At 32.0% G+C, this 23,365-nt stretch overlaps 3 protein-coding genes across 3 annotated transcripts; all 3 read right to left on the bottom strand.

Annotated features, from left to right (window-relative positions):
* Positions 1–86: 86 nt before the first annotated feature.
* On the bottom strand, positions 87–6,242 carry LOC142527822 (AP2-like ethylene-responsive transcription factor AIL7). The gene is made up of 10 exons (XM_075632820.1): positions 6,128–6,242; positions 5,486–5,715; positions 4,613–5,108; positions 4,402–4,484; positions 1,977–1,985; positions 1,799–1,887; positions 1,388–1,461; positions 1,241–1,291; positions 1,099–1,175; positions 87–769 (listed from the first exon to the last, which is right to left on the bottom strand). Exons 2-10 carry the CDS (start codon positions 5,640–5,642, stop codon positions 372–374), a joined length of 1,434 nt encoding a protein of 477 aa, XP_075488935.1. The 5' UTR covers positions 5,643–5,715; positions 6,128–6,242; the 3' UTR covers positions 87–371.
* Positions 6,243–10,827: 4,585 nt separating this feature from the next.
* On the bottom strand, positions 10,828–15,477 carry LOC142527899 (receptor-like cytosolic serine/threonine-protein kinase RBK1). Its single transcript, XM_075632926.1, has 8 exons — positions 15,165–15,477; positions 14,251–14,826; positions 12,289–12,546; positions 11,881–12,035; positions 11,708–11,787; positions 11,488–11,623; positions 11,228–11,377; positions 10,828–11,139 (listed from the first exon to the last, which is right to left on the bottom strand). The coding sequence occupies exons 1-8, from the start codon at positions 15,175–15,177 to the stop codon at positions 10,981–10,983; spliced, it is 1,527 nt and encodes a 508-aa protein (XP_075489041.1). The 5' UTR covers positions 15,178–15,477; the 3' UTR covers positions 10,828–10,980.
* A 7,008-nt stretch (positions 15,478–22,485) lies between these two features.
* Positions 22,486–23,329, bottom strand: LOC142527982 (uncharacterized). The gene has a single exon (XM_075633037.1). It carries the CDS (start codon positions 23,280–23,282, stop codon positions 22,626–22,628), a length of 657 nt encoding a protein of 218 aa, XP_075489152.1. The 5' UTR covers positions 23,283–23,329; the 3' UTR covers positions 22,486–22,625.
* Positions 23,330–23,365: the final 36 nt, after the last annotated feature.

Genomic DNA, 23,365 nt, shown 5'->3' on the forward strand with positions numbered 1-23,365 from the left:
TTGCGCCTGGAGTACCCATAATATTCGAAAATATGAACACGTGCTTCTTGCTGATACTTCGGAAACGATCATAAAGTCAACTTTACATTCTGATCCAGTGAGTAAGAGAGGTCACAACATGAGAATTCATCACAAAAAACTGAATGTTTATCCAGCAAAATTTGATTGATCATACATAAAATCAGCTTCTGGGAATGAAAAACAACTGGAAAATTAATCCAAACCCAAAATCAAACCTGCCACAGCATCATTTCCACCCCACCATGATCATCAAGACCTATTCCTAATGCTTTGACATGTCAAAATGAAGGTTGGTATTCGACTAACTTAACCGCCGAGTTACAAAATAAATGTTAGTCGAAAATATCGAGTCAGTAATATGGGTGATGAGGCCAATCGAAGTATGGTATCGGAGATATAGTTGCGATGGAGTCAGACGCATTCGGATTAGTGAAGTGATGGAAGAGATTGTGATGATCATATGGTGTCGTTATGGTGTTGAAAGGCACTTCACAAGGGGTACTGGCAGAAGGAAAACTAAGGCTGTTCCTGGATGGGGCTCGGAGGGTGGAGCTCGGGACTGCGGGTGGGAGCTGTTCTTCGCCTTCAAGAGAGAGTTTTAACCTCTTTGAAGTCCCGCCGATGGGGAGAGAGCTGTTACCAATGGCTTCAATGTCATAACGGCTCATCTCAAAATTGGTTACTGCGTTTGCTCCTCGAAATTTTATCGCAGCGATGTCATATGCCTCCGCTGCTTCCTCTTCAGTGGCTGCCATGAGTGTAAATTAGTATCGACTAAACAAACATGCAGGGATGGACCTAAAAATTCGGGTGAGACGGACGAGGGAGATCTCGGAAACATCAGAGGTGGGGGCACAAACGAAATAAGGTACTTCAAGAAAATTAAGCATAAAATTTCAAGGTTTTTCAGCCTCAACCTGATGCGGGTTCCCCCTACTGCATTAGATGGCTCATCTTTTGAAAGAATTTCAACTCAAATACTACCAACCAACTTTTTAAATCGTTTTCTGCTTGCACAAACAGTTATTTGATCGACCAACTAGGAGTAGCGAAAGTGTAGGAAATCTGGCACAGTACCAAATGTTCCGAGATACAGATCTTTGTTCCCAGCGACACGACCAATCCTTGCTTGCCATCGACCTTGCTGATGATGCCTGCATTTAAGAATTTGAAATCTTTGAAACTTGAATTTTTTTAAAAAAAAAAAAACACAGACGACCTGGTCACGCCCCGATAGATCGATGCACCTCGTGAGAAACCACTGCTTTTCCTGAACAGAACAGAGACAGGTTGATGAAATGCGTAATCTTTCATGGCTAATTAGCATAATAATTCCAAATTCCACAATATTTTATGAAACACAAACCTTCTAAGTGAAGCAATGAATTCTTGTTTAGTAACATGCTTCATTTCCTCCAACTCTTTGTAGTAGTTTGAGATCTGTTGGGAAAACTGAAATTAGAAATCACGCATATTCAAAGATAAGCGAGTAATGCGCGGATAGCACTATCTCCAACTAAACTCAATACTTGAGCTTGATCAAGTAGTCAGTTCAAGCTCTTATCGGCTTGCACGTCACTCTTCTGGAGCTTGAATCATATTTATTTTCAGCTGATGTTATCAAGATTACTGCTAGATGCAACTCTTTCATAAACTTGACCTCAAGTAGTTCAATAAGTAATGGAGCTTGGTAATAACCAAACTTGAATCGAGCTTTAACCGAGCACCGACCCTGTCCACATATAGTCAGCATTTACTCGAAAAACAAGTATATTACCGGGAAGTTGGTGGTGGCGGTAGAGCCCCAGTACTTGAGAGCAGCCAAATCATATGCTCTTGCAGCCTTTTCTTCCTTGTCGTAACCACCTGGTTGTATCGAAATTATCATGCTACAAACAAATAAACACGGACATGAAATAGGATAAGTTAGGAGAGCATCACAAGGAATTACTTACCCAAGTAGACTGCAGATTTTAGTTCGCGAAATCCACGAAAATGACACCAATTCATGCGAAAGAGTAGAGTTCGTCATAATACAAAATAGACAAAATTCCATGTGCAAAACAAAATATTAAATGCAATTCATAGAAATCACAGGTCGAAAAATCCATTTGAATACCATGGATTCTGTTGGTCCAAAAATACAAAAATAAATACGAAGGTTGTACGTCCAAGAGGCTCGGACTAAGAAAGCCACATGGTAGTTTGTTTTCCTCGAAATTTTTGAGAAATGCAATAGAGTTATAACATGACTAATACAAGTCATCAATCCAAAAAAGTCGCTTTTAAGAAGCCAATCGTGAATAATCAAATCAGTGTTAATGACATGAATTCTGAAATACTCTTCAACCTCCTTTATCTCATTCTCATTCTCATTCTCACATATTAAGGGAGGGTTTTGCGTATGCTATATAAGGGATGTAAACGAACCGAACCAGTCCGCGAGCTTTTCAAATCAGCTCGAAAAAATTTTGATTCGTATTCGTTTCAAACTTTTTTCGAGCTGAACTTGAGGAGCACAAATTATTTAGTTTGATAGTTCCCGAGCATTAAAATTTTATAAAAATAATATAATTATATATTAAATAATAAATTTTGAATATTTAAGTATTTATTTTCGAGCAATAGTTCGAATACATCGCGAACATGTTGAAATCTTTCGAGCCGAATTCGAACTCGAGTTCTAATTCGAAACAAATTCGAGCCAAAATTTTTAAAATTTTTGAACTTCGAATCCAACTTTAACAGAATTAATTCAAGCCTTCAAAGTACCGTTATATCGGTCCGATTCGATTACACGGCTATGCTATACCAGGATAATTACTTCCCCGTGACGTAGAAAAAGCTAGACCCCTTTTTTTCCCAAAACATGAAACGAGTTTCCCATCAAATATAAAGGGTCCATTTGATCCAAAGTTGCAGAGATAGGGTGCTACTCAACCCCGTATAGTAAATTCGGAGAACTTTAAAATGTGATAAAATTGAAAAATACCGACTTCATAGTATTATTATATCCCGAGCCTCACTTAATATGAAAACAGATATCCAATTCCAAGTGGTTATTAGACAACTCAATCGACCAAAGTCCAAGTAAACACAACTAATTCCAGCCATCATTCAACATGTACACAATATTATATGATAGGTTATCATGTCTCTCAGTCTCCCTACTCAGACAATTATTTCAATTAATAAAAAAATCATCTTGTGAATTATCAACTTTAAGAAATGGTTCACTTAATTACCAATTCTAATAATAAAAACAACTGTATTAATATTATTTTAAAATAAAAAAATATATATAAATATAAAGTATAAAAAAAAGGTGTGAATTCCAGAAAATAAGGTGGGCAGGTGATATAATATTTGATGTGAGATATGTATATATATGGTGGGATGGTGACATGGTCAAACCTTTAATTTGGGCATCAAAGGAAAAGGCAATAAAGTTAAAGCAAAATCTGATGAAAATTCAGAATTTCAGGTGGTAGAGTTCAGACTAGCTGCGTATTTTTGGTATGCGCTCAATCACTAGATGCTGTGTGTTTGGGAACACAAAATTCAATTAAAAAAACCTTTCATAACTTGATAATATCCTGGCAGTCAGAAATTAGATTTTTCATATCAAAATTTTTTGAAGAGAGCACAAAGTTTGTCGGTATAATTTATTTGACTAACATAATTTACATAGATTTATCCGATACATATCGAAACATAACACTACGAGTTTAAATATATTGCACTATTTTAGCGATAAATTAATTTAAAAAGAGTCTCAAAATACCTGCATATTGGTTTAAATAAAGTTTTGATCTTGGTCAAAAATACCTACATATTGGTTTATAATCTAAATTTTGTCGGAATAATGGCATGAAAACGTACTTATGTTATATCAATATGAAAAAAATTTGCACTCGTATCAAATTTTAAACAATTAAAAAATAAAAATATATATAAAAATCAATTCATTGGATAAATTTAGAATTTTTTTTTGTTTGATAAATAAAATAATTTTACATATTATTCTTAGCTGTAATTAACAACGAGTAAATGGCGGCCAGACTGATTAAATCAATGAAATATTGTTGCAGGAAACGAAGTACGAATTTGTACATTTTTCATTCTCTCAATCAATCATTAATCAATAAGAGAAATAATTTTTTATTTATTGTTTTATTTTTGAAAATGAAATTAAAGACTTGTGCTTTATCGTCCACGCCACCTGAAGCAGACATTTCTTTAGCAAATGCATGCGGAATTAAATGTCCCCTTCTCCATATTTTTTTTGTCTTTTTTGAAAAAAAAATTATTTTCGGTTTTTATAAAATATTTTATATATTTGAATATTTCTCAAGAAATAAAAACTCCTCGAAATGGTACCTTGACGCCCTTTCCTGGCTTGGCCTTCCCTTCTGCAGCTGTTATCCCACAGATGCGCCTCGTATCTCCCAGTCCATCGATGTCTGCAGCAAAATCAAAAGAAATTTTTTCACATTTTTCAGAATGTCCATGCACGTAATCAAAGATTCAATAAAAAAATCAAGAAAGTAAAACGAAAATGCCGTATATGTGTGTGTGTGTGTATACTTACTTGGTGACGCCTCTGTAAATGGATGTTCTTTGACCAAAAGTTTCGCCAATTTTCTTGCAACTCTCAGGGTTGACAACAATGGCGCCTTCGCTGTTCTTCTCGGTATCTTTAATGGGAATCTGAGAGTAAGCCACGAATTCCGACTCCACCGGCGACTGAGTAAACGCCGAGTCATCCACCTCCGAGCTCGACTTTGTCGAAAAAGCTTGAAAGCCAGCAACGATCTTCAGATCTCGCTCCTCTCCATTTCTGACGTTGGCGCAGGCGTTGCTGGTCAGGTGGTGGTCATAAATGTGTGTTAAGGAGGACGAGTCTTGAGTCTCGGCAGAGTCGCCGCCGGCGAAAAAGTCCTCCAGCTTGGGCTGCTGCTGCATGCTTTGATGCACTTGCGATAAATCCAACAAACTGGTGAAAATGGAGGAATCGTTCTCCTTAATCTGGTGGTTTTTTAACATGGTTTGGGGTTTACAATCGCTGGGGCACCCTGCAAAGTAATCTGAGCTGTAATTTGTAATCCAAGAACTCAAACTGAGGCAAATACAGGGTGAAAATAGAATCTTTATAATAAATGCAAAATGGAAAACTAGAGTCGAGGTTTGTAATATTAAACATGGTTGGGTAAATGTAATCTCTTGTACAAAAAAATTGATGCATTAATGTTGGATATTATGTAATAGAGGGATGCATTCTCTTGTCTTTTCTCACATTTTTCAAACTTGTTTTGCTCAGCAAATAGAGACACGGAGGCCTTAATTTGTGCAAATCTTCAACCATTTACTCAAGACATTCCGGAAAGGTCCAAAAAAGCTGAATACATACACATCTCTCTTTCTCTCTCTGTGTCCATATAAATGTCTAAATAATTTTTTTTACCATAGGGATAAGGATTATCTGCAAAAGGGTAGTAAAGGCGAGAATCATCCAGAGAAGAAGCTTGAAACGCTGCCATTTTCATGGCGGATTCGAGCCGGGATTCCATTGGAGCTGATGACAGCGAGAATGAAAGCCAGTTTGTGCTTTCTCCTGCCATTTCCTTGATCCCTCTAATTTGCTTTTACGGAAGGAACCTCAAATAACATACAAATTCCACTTCAAAACGCCAACTGCATGAGAAAACAAGAGCCATTAATGAATCAGTTCACACACTCCATATTTTTGAACATATATAATAAAGATGACCTGCAGAAATGCAGTCATAGTCAGTAATTAATAATCCCTCATTACCAAGAAAACCCAGTTGATGGATCATAACAATGAGAAGAACAAAACAAAACAAAATTACTTGAAGCTGAATAAAGACGGGTTGAACAAGGAAATTACAGAGAAAACCAAAGCAGAAGAAAGGGCACATGCAAAGCTTAATACACCAGATAATTACTGGATAAACAACCAGCTAGCAAGCAAGAGATTCTTCGCAAGTTAAAAAGAAAGAAGGAAAGACAATCTGTGATCCTCTTTTCACATCATACTACTATATATTAGTAAAAGAGAATGAAAGAAGAAACAGAAAGCTACTTATTAAACAGTAGAGAAGAGAAACAGTGGCGGCGGGTGAAGGATTACAATGGGAGAGAGGCGGTTCTATCTGCCATTCGGTGTCAAACCTGAAGTCGACTAATCAAAGTTTCACTTTATTTATTTATTTTTATCTTAATATTTGTAGGTTTATTTATTCATATGTACACATGCATATTAACAGTGAAATAGCTAGGAGGCGAGAGCAGTGGCTTTTTCGGCGGCTAAAAGAAACTCTCTCCGAACATTCGGGCGGACGGCCGCGCGTCGTAGCCATTATCCTACTGAATTGTTCGATCGCCGGCTAAAACCAGTTCGGCGATTAAAATTTTTGTTTTTTTGCATGTGAATGGAAAATTAAATTAAATGTATGTTATATTGAATTAAATTTTTTTAAGAGAACAAATTCTAGAAATACTATGACCTATTAGAAATATTATTTTTTATATATAATATATAATTTTTCGCTTAATAGTTTTTTTAATATGTTATAAAAAATATTGTTTAATATATGATAATTTGAGTAAAATATATTTGATTCATGAAAAGTATGACATTTTATCTCCAAATCCATATTTTAATAATAGGACCAACGAACGAACCGGTCTATCTTAAAATATTGGTTCAATTGATCATATTAGTTCAACAGGACAGTCGAACCGAAACAATGTTATATCATATAAAATAATAATATAATATAGTAATAATATATTTTAAATTCTAAAAATCTTAATTATATATATAAATAATAAAAATATATATTTACAAAATTTTTTTAAAAAAATCAAATAAGTTCTAATATTATTAAGATAATATGTTTAACAAAATTCAAAATCCAAATAATCATATTTATATATATAAAAATTAAATTCAAAAATAAAATAAAAGAAAATAAATCGGTCCAACCGATTATTTAATTACCGGTTCAATATCGGTCCGATCGATTCTTGGTTGAGTTTGAATTGAATTATTTGATTTATAGTGAGAGATTTGATTTTGAGAATGATTTCAAATGAAATTCATCTTAATTATATTTGAAATCCATCACAATTATTATTGAAATCGACTCGAATTTTGTCCATGTTTTCAAGCAAGTCATAAGAGAAATACAAAATATTAAATCAAAGCACAGATATATAAGTCCCAATCCATCTAAAGAACAAGACATGCTATACTAAATTTAACGGTGAACACCATAAATATTTGTTGCTATCCATCTCAAACATTATAACCATTTTTTATATGTACTGGCATAAAAGCACGTGGATCCGCACGTGAACCCATATTCTAAATAAATAAATAATAAAAATATTTTTAATCTTTACATAACGTGATCAAATCCATCAAACAACATTTCGTTCGGAAAAAGATAGATCAAAACAAATTATAACAATTTGGAATAATGATTTATCAGATTAAGTACTAAATTGAACTAACATAATAATACAAATACAATGATATGAAAGGATTTGAATTGATTAAGCAATATAAGAGTGTAAATAGAATTATATGAATATATTTTAATTAATTAAGCAATATAAGAGTGGAAGAAAACATTTTAGTATATGATGTTGATATTTATCTACTCATTACATCAATTAATTGATAAATATGTTTCTAAAATGTAAAAATTACATTTTGAAAATCTAAAATAGTACTTACTTATAATTTTGGAATAATTAAGAACATCTGACAACCATTTTTCATTTTAAGTTATATTCTAACCTATAACCACGTAAATATCGTAAATTCGAAATCTTTCACAAACTTACATTTTGTTAGTCAATAAATTATATAAAAAAATAATAAACATTACATTAGCTAAAGAAAGTTTATAGACACAAATTGTATTTTGAGAAAAAAATTAATATATTTAAATACAAGAATTGAAAATAAAATAAATAAATACTCGATTCACCCCTTCTAAGGATGACAATGGGGCGTGGCGAGCTCGAAGATGGAGATAGTAAGCTCATATACGCTCCGAACTACTTCGGAGATTTTAAAAAATACACGATCACGAACCCCAACCCGAAAAAATCGGATATCTCATCTGCGTTTCGGGTTTTCCCCGCATGGTCTCAAACCCGTGAGAAAAGTTGTCATCCCTAACCCCTTCTATGCCCTAGATATATTTGTTTAAAGCAGTGAACTAAGAAAACTTCATTTCCAACAATTTTATTAAATGAAGATTCATTTCCTTAAATTAATAATTGAAATATCAATATTCTATCTCAGAAAAGAGAAAAAAAATATCACCACTCTAAATTAATTTTCAGTGTCATGTATCATCATAATCATTATCCTCTTATTTTTTTAGAATTACATTTGCTAAGGTTCGAAGCTATTAACAGAAAATTTGAATTAGTTTTCACTATATATTTATATTTTAAGATGTTTTTTATTATAGTTTGAAAAATAAAATCATGTATACTACTAATGAATTATATATATACTGGACATTAAAAAGCTAATAAAATTGAATTAGAATAAATTATAATTACGTAAGTATAATAATATTTTCCAATTCAATTTATTATTATTAGAATATTATCAATAAATTAGATTCATATCATGCCTAACTTCTTCAAATTTTTCCTCTTTTTTTGTTAATTAAAAACAATAAAATTTAACATCACAAAATGGTGAGACATTAGATAATAAATAATAATGAGATAGTAATAACAATGGTTAATCAATTCTTATTAATTATTAATTGGGATGGTAAAATTGCGACTCATGATAATAAAAAATATTTTAGAGGTGTCAGATGAATGATGATAATGTCATATTTATAATGGTCTAATTTTTTTTCATATTTTAAAATTTATTATATCATATTAATTTAAGTGATATAATTGTCATAACTTAATTGTTTTACAATTGTAATTAGATAAAATTATATATTCTTCTATACAAATTCAAAGGCATCACAAAGATAGAAATTTAGAATTTTAACACAAAACATATAATATTAATTATCCTCTCATTTAAATTCTAATTTCTATATATTATTTGCACAACTGGTGATTCTCATTACACCAACCACAAAAACTCTTGTGAGACGGTTTCATGGATCAATTTCGTGGGTCGAATCTCTTATTTGGCTTATCAATGAAAAAATATTACTCTTTATGCAAATAGTATTATTTTTTATTGTGAATATCGTTATGATTGACCCGTATCACAGATAAAAATTCGTGAGACCGTCTCACAAGAGACATACTCTACACCAACATAACTTTCAATTTAGTTATGATAACGTTATACTAAGAATTATTTGTAGGAATATCTTGCTCTTATTCTTTTTTGATTCATTTGTGTCATTTTTTAAAACAATTTGATAATAATTTTATCTATGTACCATTTGACTCTACTTTTTTCTTCTTCATATAATAGATGCCGTCATTGATTTTTTTTAGAAAAATAAGCTGAAAAAGTATCAATTGTGATAACATATGTGAATAAGCTCAAAATAATTTTTTTTTTCAAGTTAAGTGTGTATTGATTTTTTTTATTTAATGTTTGATTACCTTTTTGTCAATATAATTGTCATTATATAATTGTATGTAAATAACTCTACAAATATAAATAAAACGTCATGGCATTATTGTTATGATTTAGAACTATTTGATAATATATAAATAGGGGAGACTTAAATAAAACATAATCTATGAGAGTAATTAAAACAATTAATTATTCAATTTATTTTATTTATTATCAAAATTAGTAGGAAAAAACTAATGAAAAAATTGATTGATTTTCTACATATTTCTTTCTCATTTTAGCAACTGTACATCAATATTTTTCTAGTATCATATCATCCGATATATGTGGATTAACGATTCATTTGTCAACACTTTTATAGGAACTTCTGATTCAAATTTATTAATCTTTTTATTAATATTATTTAAATTCACAATTAAATTTAGGTTTATAATATATTATATTTTTTCATGCATTTAGAAATTAATAGTTTGACAAAAAAATTTTATAATTTTGATTAAATATAATTTTATTTTCAATTCAAATAGTTTTATTTAATTTAAAAGTAATAATGACTATTTTAAATTTTTTATTTTTTTATTTGTCAATATTTAATTTATAATTTATTTGAATGACTCTTCATTCAAAGCACTCATATACTTTATCATGAGTCCTTCGTATATATAATTTTTTGAAATTTTTTTTAAATCTAATTATATTAAAATTTATTTTTAATAATTCATTGAATGTATTCACATATAGTGAAATAGAACAATAAATAACGTAATTAATTTAATTTAGAATTTAAATGAAAGTCCAAGAAAATTATTAAAATGAAAAAAAATAATTGATATTAATACTAAACAAATTTAATAGTATGTTTTTTAAAAAATAGCTCAAACATTTAAGAACATGGAGATGACTTATTTGCTACATATAAATTAAAATATAAATATAACTCAACTTTATTTTTCAAGCTTATTTACAAAAATTAGAAAATTTTTCTATTATCAACACATTTATATGTATATATATAATGAAATAATTTTTTTTAATGAAATATGACTTAATTAAATAATTATTAGAATAAAAGAAAGACAAGGGGAGAAAGTCAAAATCACACAATCATAACCATAAAATATAGTTATTAGTATTAATTATTAATTAATAGACTAAATGTGAAATTACCACGTATGTTACCTAAAAAATGAAAATAGTTAAACATGTGAAGGGTAATAATGTCCGTTCACAATGAGAAAACTTTTCTATTATCCACACTTTTATAGGTATATAGATATATAGCAAACAGCATATCAAATATCTCAAGAACCGAATTCTCCTCCATAAAATTACGAGGATACGTGAAATTATTCCATAACTAGTTCCATATGTCGATTCAAGTCTTTTAAGTACGTAGTACAAGTATAGTCCTCCAAGTCACAAGCATCCACAAGTAGTGCTCTTCCTCCCATGGATTTTTGCTTCATTTCCACCGTTTCATGGTCACCTCTTAACAGCTGAACAACCTTAGTGGAAGACAAGAATTTCACTTTAACTCGGAGGACAAAACAAGAACGGCCTCAAAAGTTACAATGTATCGAATATGATTAGTACCCGTTTCATATTGGGACGTAAGTCCGGCGAGTGATGAATGCACGTTGAAGCTACAAATATGGCACGTTTCATTTCTATAATGTCGTAATCAGAACCTAACCGAGGATCTGCTAGTTCTTTGACATTGTTCTTCTCCAGATGAGGTTTTGCCTATCAATAATAAGTGGCAAAAATCAAACAGAGGAAACTCGTGGGTTGTGTTGTTATTTCTTGTTCTTGTGTAAAGTTAGAAAAAGTGGCATGGTGGAAACAAGCCATACCCACATGACAAGGCTTTGTCTACAAGAATCTACTGCTCGACGACCTGTTATCAGTTCAAGCAGCAGAACTCCAAAGGCGAATACATCAGTTTTTTCATGAATTATTCCATGCATGAAATATTCAGGAGCCATGTATCTGATTTTAACATAAATTAAAAAGCGTGAATGAGAGTAATTGAATCCAAAAGGCAGGCAAGTGGTCAAACTGTGGTGTGGTTACCCAAAAGTTCCTTCGATTGGAGAAACGACATGATGAACCCAGTTCTCAGGAAGCCATTTTGCTAGTCCAAAATCAGATATCTGCGCGAGATACGAATGAACATTTAGATAATGATATGGTTTCTAATAATTCCATATGTATGTATATATTCTCATTAAGCACGAAACAAGAACCTGAGCTTCGAAATCTTCAGAGAGTAAAATGTTTGAGGCTGTTATATCCCTGTGAATTATACGCCTTTGACAGTTATAATGCAGATACTGCAATCCCTCAGCAATGCCGATAGCCACCTTACACCTTATTTTCCATTCCAAACAATCTTCAGAACCTGCACTCCTAAACTTCTCATTCATTAGACAAAATATCATGCGATATAACGGAACACTGTTTTCTGATCTATTTCCACATAAGAAAGTCATTCAAATAGAATGGAAAAATCTTGGTCCTTTTTCATCCAAAATACAGGATTATCATCTTGAGCTTATGATAGTGTTACATTCTTAAAATTCAAGTTCCTTTTACGAATGTGTCATACATGTTAATAATATAATTTTAAGATAAATATTAGCCGAGAGGATCACCATGTAGTACGGTGGCGAGGCTGCCATGGGGAGAAAACTGGAGGACTAAGTGCAAGCCGTTATCAGCGCTAAAGCCGACTAGTTTAGCAGCATTTCTATGATCAATGTGAGCAATGATCCCGAGCTCAGACAAGAAGTCCCCAACTCTTTCTTCATCTTTCTTTTTTTCCTTTATTATCTTTTTTACAGCCACAACTTGACCTTCTGATAGACACCCTTTGTACACTTCTGCGTGTCCTCCTTTCCCAATCAGCTTATCTAACCAAAATTTAATGCAGGAGCTTGGTTAAACAGTTTAGCAGATAAATCATGTCATAGCTGGGAAATTATAACAATAATTTTGTCTATACAAACATACCAAGATTGTACATATATTTATTTGTGTTGTCTGAAACATTAAACATTATTGAATAAGACTAGGACTCCTGCTCCACAAGTATTCCATGTGCAAAAGTTAAGTTTAAGTTCTATGATAAGAACTGCAAATCAAATTTTTTCAGATATGAAAATACAGCTACCAAATCTTGTTTTTTAACTTATACTGAGGTCAATAAATTTACCAAAAAATTATGTAGTTCCTCAGAGACTAGATAAGTCATCATCCGGAGTTACTCTCAGTCAAGCATGGCAATTACACTTGGATTATTTCGAAATTTAACCTTCCTTTAACCATAATTTTTTGACATATAACCTACTTAATTTGTTAAGTCTCGTCCCTTCCTTAGACTATATGTTCATGTGGTTTCTTAGCTTTTTACACAAGATACCGCAAATGGGATTACTTGTTTTTCACACGTGGAAGTCAGGAATCACAAAAAGCCAAGAAGGTCATAAATAAAAAAAAATGTTTGATCAAGATTATACATCGATAAACTCAGGGTCCCGATACTGCTTCCATCCTAGTCTATTACCAGAGGTAGAGAAAGCATCAAAGAGAGGTCAGTCAATGCTATTGTGCTAGAAAGGGGTAAATAATATCGTTAGCAACTAAATTACATGCTGACTCTACACAGCAGCACCTAGAGATGGATTGAGTCCACCCAAAGGTCCCACTATTTAATGCTTTTTCAAAGTGCACCAAACTTTACCAATCTTATTACAAAAACGTTTAATCACATATAAATGCCAAGAAATTATTAAAAATCATGGTTTCAAGTAACATGATGCCCACTCCTATATTTATTTTTCATTTCTTTGTTTAGTGATTGGGTACATCTAATTAATATCAACTCAGTCAAAAGTGTTTGGCTACCAAAAGGAGAGGCTGTTATACTTGGAGAAAGCACTTTGACTGAAGAAGTGGGGTTGTTGATAACTTGACATCCAACCATAACTCTTAAATTTAATAAATTATAACATGTCTGTCCACAAAATAGGATAGAAATTGCAACTTTTCTGCTGTTTTTTTCTAAAATAGACAATAATAACAATATTATTATAACAGATTCATTTGAATCACAAACAAAAATAAACATAACTTTCAAGATAGAAGATCATGCATCATCCCAATTTATATTGAAGCTTCTAATGTATTTCCGAGACTCTTTGCCGTGTCAACTGTTACCACATCTGATATTAGACTTGAATTTTGACTCGATCCCATTTCGTGTTTGGTCTTTAATCAAGAGTCCCAGCTTTTAATGAAATTTTAAATTTTACAGCTAAATTTTTTTCAGAAGCTAAGACGCGACCGGTAAATAATAGTGGAGTATCTATTTAATACTTTTTTGTGTATTGTAACTTCAGACGCTTCAAGAAAGATTAATCATCCTAATGGGACAAAAGAACAGACAACGAAAATATGATCCACCAAAAATCACCACTGGTAAAAGTAAAAACTTTCTGTTCGAATATCCATTTATGTAGAAAAAATCATAGCTTGAAGCAAAAATATGGATGAAGTATGAACACACTCAGAACTTAACGAGAAAATTTGAAAAACTAAAGAATAATTTAACTTACCAGAGCTAAAATTATCAGTGGCCTGCTTAAGCTCTTCAAAGCTAAAATTTCTCCAAGATGGCTTAGGCATCACGATGTCTCCACAATCAATGGCGTCCTCTTGACTACTCTTCCTCCCTATTTTCTTCCTCGTCATCTTCTTCCTCGTCAGGTCGAATCCAAACCCGTAACCGTGCCCGCCGAGCAATGAAATGGTGGGAAATTTCTTCAATGAACCTTTCTTTATCTGATTGAACAGTTTCTTCCAATGCAGATTCCCATAACTCAATTCCACTAACACTCCAGATGATTTCTCTCTCCCAAAACTGCTGCTCCTATCCATGGTGCTACCATTATCCGAGTCCGAACCCGAGATGGGAATCTCCAAAACACCCCTCGGAGACGAATGCTCCTCGATTTCTTCGTTCTTCGCCTCAGTTTCAGAAGACTCCGGCCCCTGATTTTTCCCCTTCTGTTCTTCATTTCCATCGTTATTGCTGTGTTCTGATGATTCTGTTTCTGGGTTTTCTTCCATATTCGTGGCAGTATCTTCAGAAACCAGTTTTTTCACATGGATTTCGGATGGAACTTCATCCCCTGCATAAGCAACAATCACGCATTCAAAATACATTCTCCAGTACACCCACACACACTCAATACATTCTCCATCTTACCTTCAATGGCTATGGTTAACGGGATAATGGGACCTCCCAAAAACAATCAAAAAGCAATATCTCCAAAAAAAATCACCGATGTTTTCCCCAAATTTTTCTAGGATATTTCAAATCTTTTTGGCAAAAAGACCTTGAAAAGTCACATTTTAGCAATCCTATATTAATTACCCCCCTCCTTGCCCACATAAACAAACACAATCACGCATTCAAATTACATTCTTCAGCACTCCCAACACACACATTCCATTAACATAAACTTACCTTGCATATCCATGCTTGCAGGGATCAAAAAAAGATTCAAAATTTCCAATAAACACCAATGTTTTCACCAAAATTTTCAAGGATACGTCACATTTTTTTATCAAAAAAAAAGCTTGAAAGAGTTGCATTTGAGCAATCCTACATTCATTCCCCTCTCCTTCGAAAGAGAGACACAAAAGAGAGAGAGATGGAGAAGGGAAAGAGAAATGGTATATTAGTATATCTTGTGAAGGTCGAGATTCTTGGAAGAGAGGGGGGAAAGGAACATGAAAAGCAGAGTGAAATACTGGGGCTTGTTTCAGTTTGTGGTTAAGGGAATGAATGCTATATTTATACATACAATAATAATATCTTAACTTAGACTTCATTTAAAATGATTAAATCTGGGCCGTCCATAGTTTAATGCGCAATCATCGCATCTACATTCTTACTCAAATGGGACAAGGCTATTTGTAGATTCCATCCCTACAATATAGGGAAAACTTCCTTCCTACACATATTGTTTTCCAAACATACTGATGTTATTTATAGTTAGACATAAACTAACGTGAACGATTATACATGAGTTCATTATCTATATTTGTTTCATCCCACATTAAACTCAAATTTTGTTTAAAAAATTAAAATTATAAATCATTATGTCATTTGTCGTCGTCTCATCGTATGAGTCATACGACTGTGATAAAAAGACTATACGAACACATATGGTGACCTAAAACTTTGCTACAAGCAGATCGCACCATATAAACTGAGAATGATGAATATGAATATATAAGTTCTTTTTTTTATTTCACTACCAAAATATATGTAGATTTTATATGAGATTTTGGTTTGGTATTGATGGATATTTCTAAAAACAAGAGTAAGTCTATCTATCAGATCAATGAGAATAAAAATTATTTTGTATTCGTCGTGGATAACTCAAGTTATTATATAAGTCATTTTTAAATAATTACAAATTCTTCAAAAAAATTCTTAAACGTGGGATAAGAGGTATTATAATCATCGTTCATTTAGAACGTGATATTTAAAGCAAGTTTACCTTTCTTTTAATAAGATTTTGTCTTTAGCAAGTCTAGCACATAAGTATTATTTCATCAGTTTGGTTCTAGTTTTATACGTATAACAATGTCCGGTAAAACTAAAATAATTAGTGAAATATCATTTCTTAAAAAAACATTTCTTTCTTTTTTTTTTTTTTTATTTTTACGGATGACATACATCGAATGTGTCATGACTTACTAATGTATTTAATACTTGATAACTTTCTTTTCTTTTCTTTTTTATTGGAAAATTTTATAAATTTTTTTTTTTATGTTTTCGACTCTCTAGTAACATTCTTTTCTACTTAAATTAAGATGTATTGAATTTTTAGATTGCAAAATTAGATACTCACATGAATCAGTAACCACATTATCTATGCTACATGGGAATGTAGGATGAAACACACTACATATTCTTTAAGCAAGTGGATTATGGGGGGATAATAAAATTCGTATAAAAGTTGCTTTCTATCGACTTTTGGTCCTCTTATTAGCTAAATTTTGGTATTTATACAATAAATTGGTTTCTCCTGATCATTTAGTCAAATTTTTACGGACTTCCAATTTCAACGGGAATGCAAGCAACAAACATCAACATGATGACAACAATAATTAATATCAACTTTTAACAATATCCCAATGGGTAGCTTGGATTTCAATGTACGGTCAGCATCTATTAAGATGTCAGATGTTCAATTTTCTATCTGATTTTGTTATATCAGCTTTGAGACTGTCACACAAAGTTTGTCCAGTGTGGTGTATCTGATCAGTGTTGTTTGCAGGTTACTGTGTTGACTAATTGGGTTTATCCAACTTTTGTGGTTTATCTGATCAGTGTGGTTTGCATACTATTATATTGACCTTTTGGCTTTACTCAGAGCACATCAAAGATAACAATTGCTCTCCCGGTTGCCAAAGTTAAAAATATATAGAAATAAATAAACAATATCATGATGACAACAATATTTAATATCAACGTCATGTCAGTACTATAACAAAATGGAACTAATTAAAAACATGAGAAAAAATTTCTATTCATTGCATTCTGACCGATTTTTTTTTGCCGATCGATAGCATGATTAGATCAACTCAAAGAACCAATTTTTGGTTTTCCTCTGGATTAGATTATATATTATAAATGAATCCCACGTCAATTTTATACGAAACTCGTATTATTGTGACAATTATATAAATAAGACGATTTTCAATTTCAATCGAGTGGAATATCATATTTATAATAAATTTAATCACGAGCATGTTATATCATATATTTAAAAATGGATAACGAATTAGTTATTAATCGGTTTCAGACACCAACAAACGATGAGACACAAAGGTAAAAAAATTTAAGCCTGAAATTCGTGGTTTAGTTGGTTAACCAAGCTCTTCCAAAATACTAACTATTTTATAAAAAAAACTCTAAAAAAAGCCAAACCAAAAGGTCAAGTCAACCACCTCACCAATGCAAATCCAATTAGAAAGTACCGATTAACCACTTCGTTCTAAGCAAAAAAATATTTATTTTTTTTTATTTCTAATAGGTAGTAACTAACATAACAAGCGTCGATGACTTGTAGCTCATCTGACATCAAAATATTAAGTTTTGGATTATGTCTCGTTTCGATACCCAATTGTAACAAAATATCTCTCCATCAACTCAAAAAAAAAAAAAAAAAACCGAATCAATTGCTATTTCTCCCAGGTTATATGCATGCATACACATGTTTTTAGAAGAAAAATATTGATTTATATGGAGGAACTAGATATGATGAAGAGGTTTAAAAATTTTAGAATTTAATTTTAATGTTGGAATAATTTATATAACATTACAATTAGATGGGGTGATTTAAATTTGGAGGGGTTGATAGAATTTTTTTTGTTTTAATGGTGTCCGATGAATTTATAATGACTCCGTTGTGTGAATTTTTGAAATTCAAAGAAAATGAAGAAATTGAATTTCAAATTCATGGGATTCAATACATCAAAATAAATATGATTAATTAAAAATACTGATTTTAATTTTACGTCCAAATATTTATGATTCCACAATTAATTTTAAAATTATTTAATTAACCAGAGTCAGTAGGTCTCGGACAAATTATGGAGTTGGTTAAAGAGATGGCCTAAAACAAACGAACAAACAAACATGTTTCAGTCGTATTGACCGATGATCTTCCATCACATCCGAACAATATTAGAAAAAGGCAATGTCGTAAATCTCCACTAAGGTTTATGGTACAGTTAAATAATTAGAGTAATCGATATATATATATATATATATATATATCTTCATGATTCAGATGGACCAAATCCAACATCAATTTGTGGTATTCGTGTGAAATATTTCAGAAATTTAATTTTCAAATATTATGAAATGAAAGAGACAGCTCACGCTTTATCAAAAATTATATCTATTGACAACGGAACAAATCAAATATGTCTTTCGATTGTTCTGTCCAACCGATACAATTATTTTACCTCAACAATCTTACTCATAATAATTGCACTCATCGAAATCAATGCGAAGCGAATTCGTGACCCTGGCTTTGATAGTAATTGTAGGACCGAACTTTTTCCGTTTAACCAAAATTTATGACTAGTGATAACAACGTAACTAAAATATTTTAAATTGTACAACAACTAAAACATCATGTTTCGATTGTTCTACTCATCAGAGACAATTATTACAACTAACATGAAATTTTAAAATTTTTATGAGAAATAAATCTATTTTCCCTATATATTTTAAAATTTTATAAGAAAATTAATTAAATAGGATTAATTTGATATATCTCCAAGTTCTAAAACAGATATAGTTTAAAAATGCAATAATTAATAGTTTACTAAAAATATTTTCATTCAAAAAAAAAAAAAATGAAACCTTGTGAATTAATGTCGTAACTATAACGCGAATGTTTAACGAGATTAAATATATTTAATTTTAAAAGAGATTAGCGAGTTTTTTTAGAATATTGGTTATTGGTTATATGATTAAAAATATTTAATTGTATACTTATGACATTATCATTGATTATAAAAATGACATCCAAAGAGAAAGTATTTCAGTATTTTGGCCGTAAATAATGAGAAATAAAAATAATATAATTTCAACATGAAATTATGAATGAAATGAAATTAATTGAATCGAACTGTGTCTGTATGTGGACCACTCTGAATACTTTTCTGTGAAGAAATTTTGCAGTAATATATTTTTCACAATAAATGAGATGTAAATATATTACGTTGTTAAGTGACAATTGAGGTTGATGGGTAAGTGATTTAATAACACATTGATATTTCATAATTAAAAATACCTGATTTATATAATTATTATCGGTGATAGCTTTCGATAAAATGCAAATTTTCTATATTACAATTGATATCTAGTCAAAAACTTATGTGAGACGGTCTCATGGGTCGTGTTTTGTGATCATTTATCTTATTTGGGTAATCCGTGAAAAAATATTATTTTTTATGCTAAGATTATTATTTTTTATTGTGAATATCGGTAGAATTAATCTGTCTCACAGATAAAGATTCATGAGATCGTCTCACAAAAGACTTATTCTAATATCTAATCTAAGATCGTATGTTAATTTCCTATCAATTTCAATATATCTCAATTACTTTGAAATAAATTGTTAGATAACAATATTAATTACTTCCCTATGAACAAATCTCGGACCGGATTAACTAACCTAACCCTCAGTTGAAGAGACTCTCTTCCATTAGTGGGTGATGGAGTTGAAGTTAAAAGAATTTTGAGGAGTAGATATCAATTCATGCCTATTTTTTTTATCGAAATATAACTTGGAGCTATTGTATGTTTTATAATATATTATTCATATTTTTGTAAAACAGAAAATACTCGATCCAATAATATTAAATATTTTGGTTAGATTATTTTTCAAAATTTATAAATATATTATATCATTAAATGTATAAAAATAGAAGAAAACAAAAACTTGTGTAAGACGATCTCACGAGTCGTATTTTGTGACACAAATCTTTTATTTGAATCATCCATAAAAAATTATCACTTCTTATACTAAAAATATTACTTTTTATTGTGAATATCGATAAGATTGACCCGCCGTCTCATCGATAAAGATTAAAGAAAATGTATCAAAAAAGATAAATTTATAGAAGAAATAAGTGGTCACTATAAACAAACGAACAATTAATGCCTACGGGATAGCTCACTTTAATCCATCTTGTACGATTGCGCAATAATGGTCGGATAGCCATCTTCTTTAAAAGTCAAAAATAATAGACCACGTGACGTCTCTAACTAAAAGAATTGTCAGAAGACCAATTTGTCCTTGTTTGTAAATAAAAAGTACATAACATGAAATTTAAATTATTACACACATATAAATTGTATTACTTTAAGAACTTTTGTGGTTTGTGTTGAATAATTTTGGAAGTGATTGAAATTGATGGAACAAATTAAGGATCTGATTTGAAGAATTAAATTTGAAATTTAAGGATATAATCCTTTGATCTCCTAAAGTTTCATATTTATTAGAGCACAGACAGACTAACCGCAAATCCGGCGGGTTGGAAAAACCGCGCTATGCCCCAAGTTGTGCAAATTTTTTAATTAAAAAGTCATAAATAAAAACTATGAAATAAAGTTAATACTTGATATTTCCAAAAAAAAAATATTAACAACATAATAATTAGTAATCAATTTCACAATTAAACAAATAAACAAATCATACAAGTTTTCACGCTACCGATTTTATTTTGAATTAAAAAAACCACATACCTAAATAATATTAATAACATAAGTAGAAACTAAATTATATTAAAAAAAAACAAAGAAAATAAGAGACATTAAAAACACATCAAATATTAATTTTAATTTCCTAAATACATAATCTAAAAATAAGTTAATTGCTTCCACGATTAAAAAAAAAATTAGCGAAAAATTAGAAAATTTAATTTTTTTAAAAAACACTAGTCTCCAAACCGGCCACTAAAAACTTAATACAACACCTATTTTCAAAGTGGGACGTGCTGATCCGATGAACCTGACTTTTTTTGACGACTCTAATATTTATGGTAGTGGAGCAACGAACACTTAATTTTCAGTAGTTAGGATTGGCATTTTGACACTGGTGCTATAGATGCCAGAGAAGTGGAATTTGATGATCATTTGAGATTCAATAAGATTGGAATTTTGCTAAAATGCAGTGCAGCTACTGGTTATAGACCACAACCTTGAAGGCAATACATTTATATTGATAATGATTATCTATCTTTCAGTGTAGCTAAGAGGCTTATGGGGAGTCCTCATTGCCTTCGTCGTCAACTGAATATCGGAGCAAAATTGCCGATTACGAGAGAGAAATTGAGACGATGAGGACGTCCGAATTTTGGGATTAGGACTTGTGTATGCAAGAATATGGAGAACATTGTTATAAATTGGGGCTCTCCCGACACACGTGTAGAAAACTTGAGAATTCCATTACCTACTGAGAGATGAGTTGCCGACAGCGACATTTTTCGGGTAAGAATTAACAGATGTACGAGTAAATCAAGCCTGAAAATTTTCAAGAGAGATATTTGGGAAAAAGTTAAAACTAAAGGGATAAAATAACGCATTAATTCTGGGTTTTAAATTGGGACGGGCTAACGCACGAACAGAGTACATGAGAATTCTGTTACCCTCGATGGATGAGTTGAGGACAGAGACATTTTAAGACAAAAATTAACAGACAAGATATATAAATGACACACGAAAAGTTTGAGGAACATAGTTGTGAAAAATGAAAACTAGAGGAATATAATAATATGTATTATCCCCAATTGAGAGGAGCTCAAGTTGCAGCCCATTCCAAGGCGCAACTATGATCTTTACCAAAGAACCAAAATTTCTCCATAGGGAAATTGCAAGAATCGAATGAGAAGAAATTTCAAGGCTTTGCAGCCCATTTTGTTAAAAAAATAGAAAAACATTGCAGCCTTCACCAAGGCGCCCTGGAAAGCTTCCAAGGCGCAACTATGATCTTTGATTTCAAATGGTTTGTCTTAATTTGTGTGAATTTCTACTTCATCTAATATTATAACATGTCTCAGCTGTTGTTTTTCTGCTTTGCAAATCTATCGCATTCACAAGAAAGTAAACCTTTCACCAAATAAGTTCCAACTTTTTCCCATCCAAACCATTACTTTAAGGCAAGGATCGAGGGTGCTTGGTTGACCCTTGATGCCAGAATGGAGCAGATGGAAGCAACAAAAGAATTGGCTTCAGATATAAATCAAGAAAAAAATGCACCAACAAACTTATAAACTGAACCATAAAGTTTATGAATAACAATAAAATCCATCAACACACACATCAAATATTATCTTTACCAAAGAACCCAAATTTCTCCATAGGGAAATTGCAAGAATCGAAGGAGAAGAAATTTCAAAACCTTTCCGCCAGGCGTGCAGTTACTGCTCTTAGCTTTGAATACACCTTCGCGGCCGGGGAACCCAAAATTAAGCTACATAGAGAGTCCCTTGCAACCTTAATGCTAGCGAAGGAACCCAGTATGTGAATCTTCGTGTCAGCTATCACGATTCTCGTTCTCGTCGAGTTTTCGATAGCGTGCTTCGTTCTTCCTCCTTTGCCACTCAACCGACCGATCGCCCGCGACAAGTGTTCCCCTCTCAACGTTTTGACATCCTTAATCTCGAATGATTCAACATAAAGCTCGTCCAAACGTAGCAATGCGTCCGCGTCTATCACGTCGAACCCCAGCATGAACGCGTGCACAAAATCTGCACACTTCTGCAGATTGCTGACATCAGGAGTGTCGGGTCGAGTCTTGAGCTCCACCCGGCGGGATTTGAGGTTCATTCGGATATCGATTTTCATTTTTTCGTATACAGGTGTGTATATTTCAAGCCATGCTTTTTTGAGAGGAGTATAGCGATGAGGGGGGACGGGGATTTTACGGAATTGGATTTGGCCGTCGGAGATTTCATGTGCTTTTAGGGGCTGAAAGTTGGGCTTCTGCGCAAATTGGACGCCCTTATTCGGAGTTGTGGCCGGTGCAACGGCGGAGGGCACGGCGGCCATGGCGGCTGCTGGAGGATGCTGGAGCTGGGGCGAGAGAGCTCCCAGAAACCTAGATATAGGAAAAGAGGTAAATGAGCTGGGCC

Source organism: Primulina tabacum, chromosome 1 (genome assembly GCF_025594145.1).
Source record: "Primulina tabacum isolate GXHZ01 chromosome 1, ASM2559414v2, whole genome shotgun sequence".
Classification (NCBI taxonomy): Eukaryota; Viridiplantae; Streptophyta; class Magnoliopsida; order Lamiales; family Gesneriaceae; genus Primulina; species Primulina tabacum.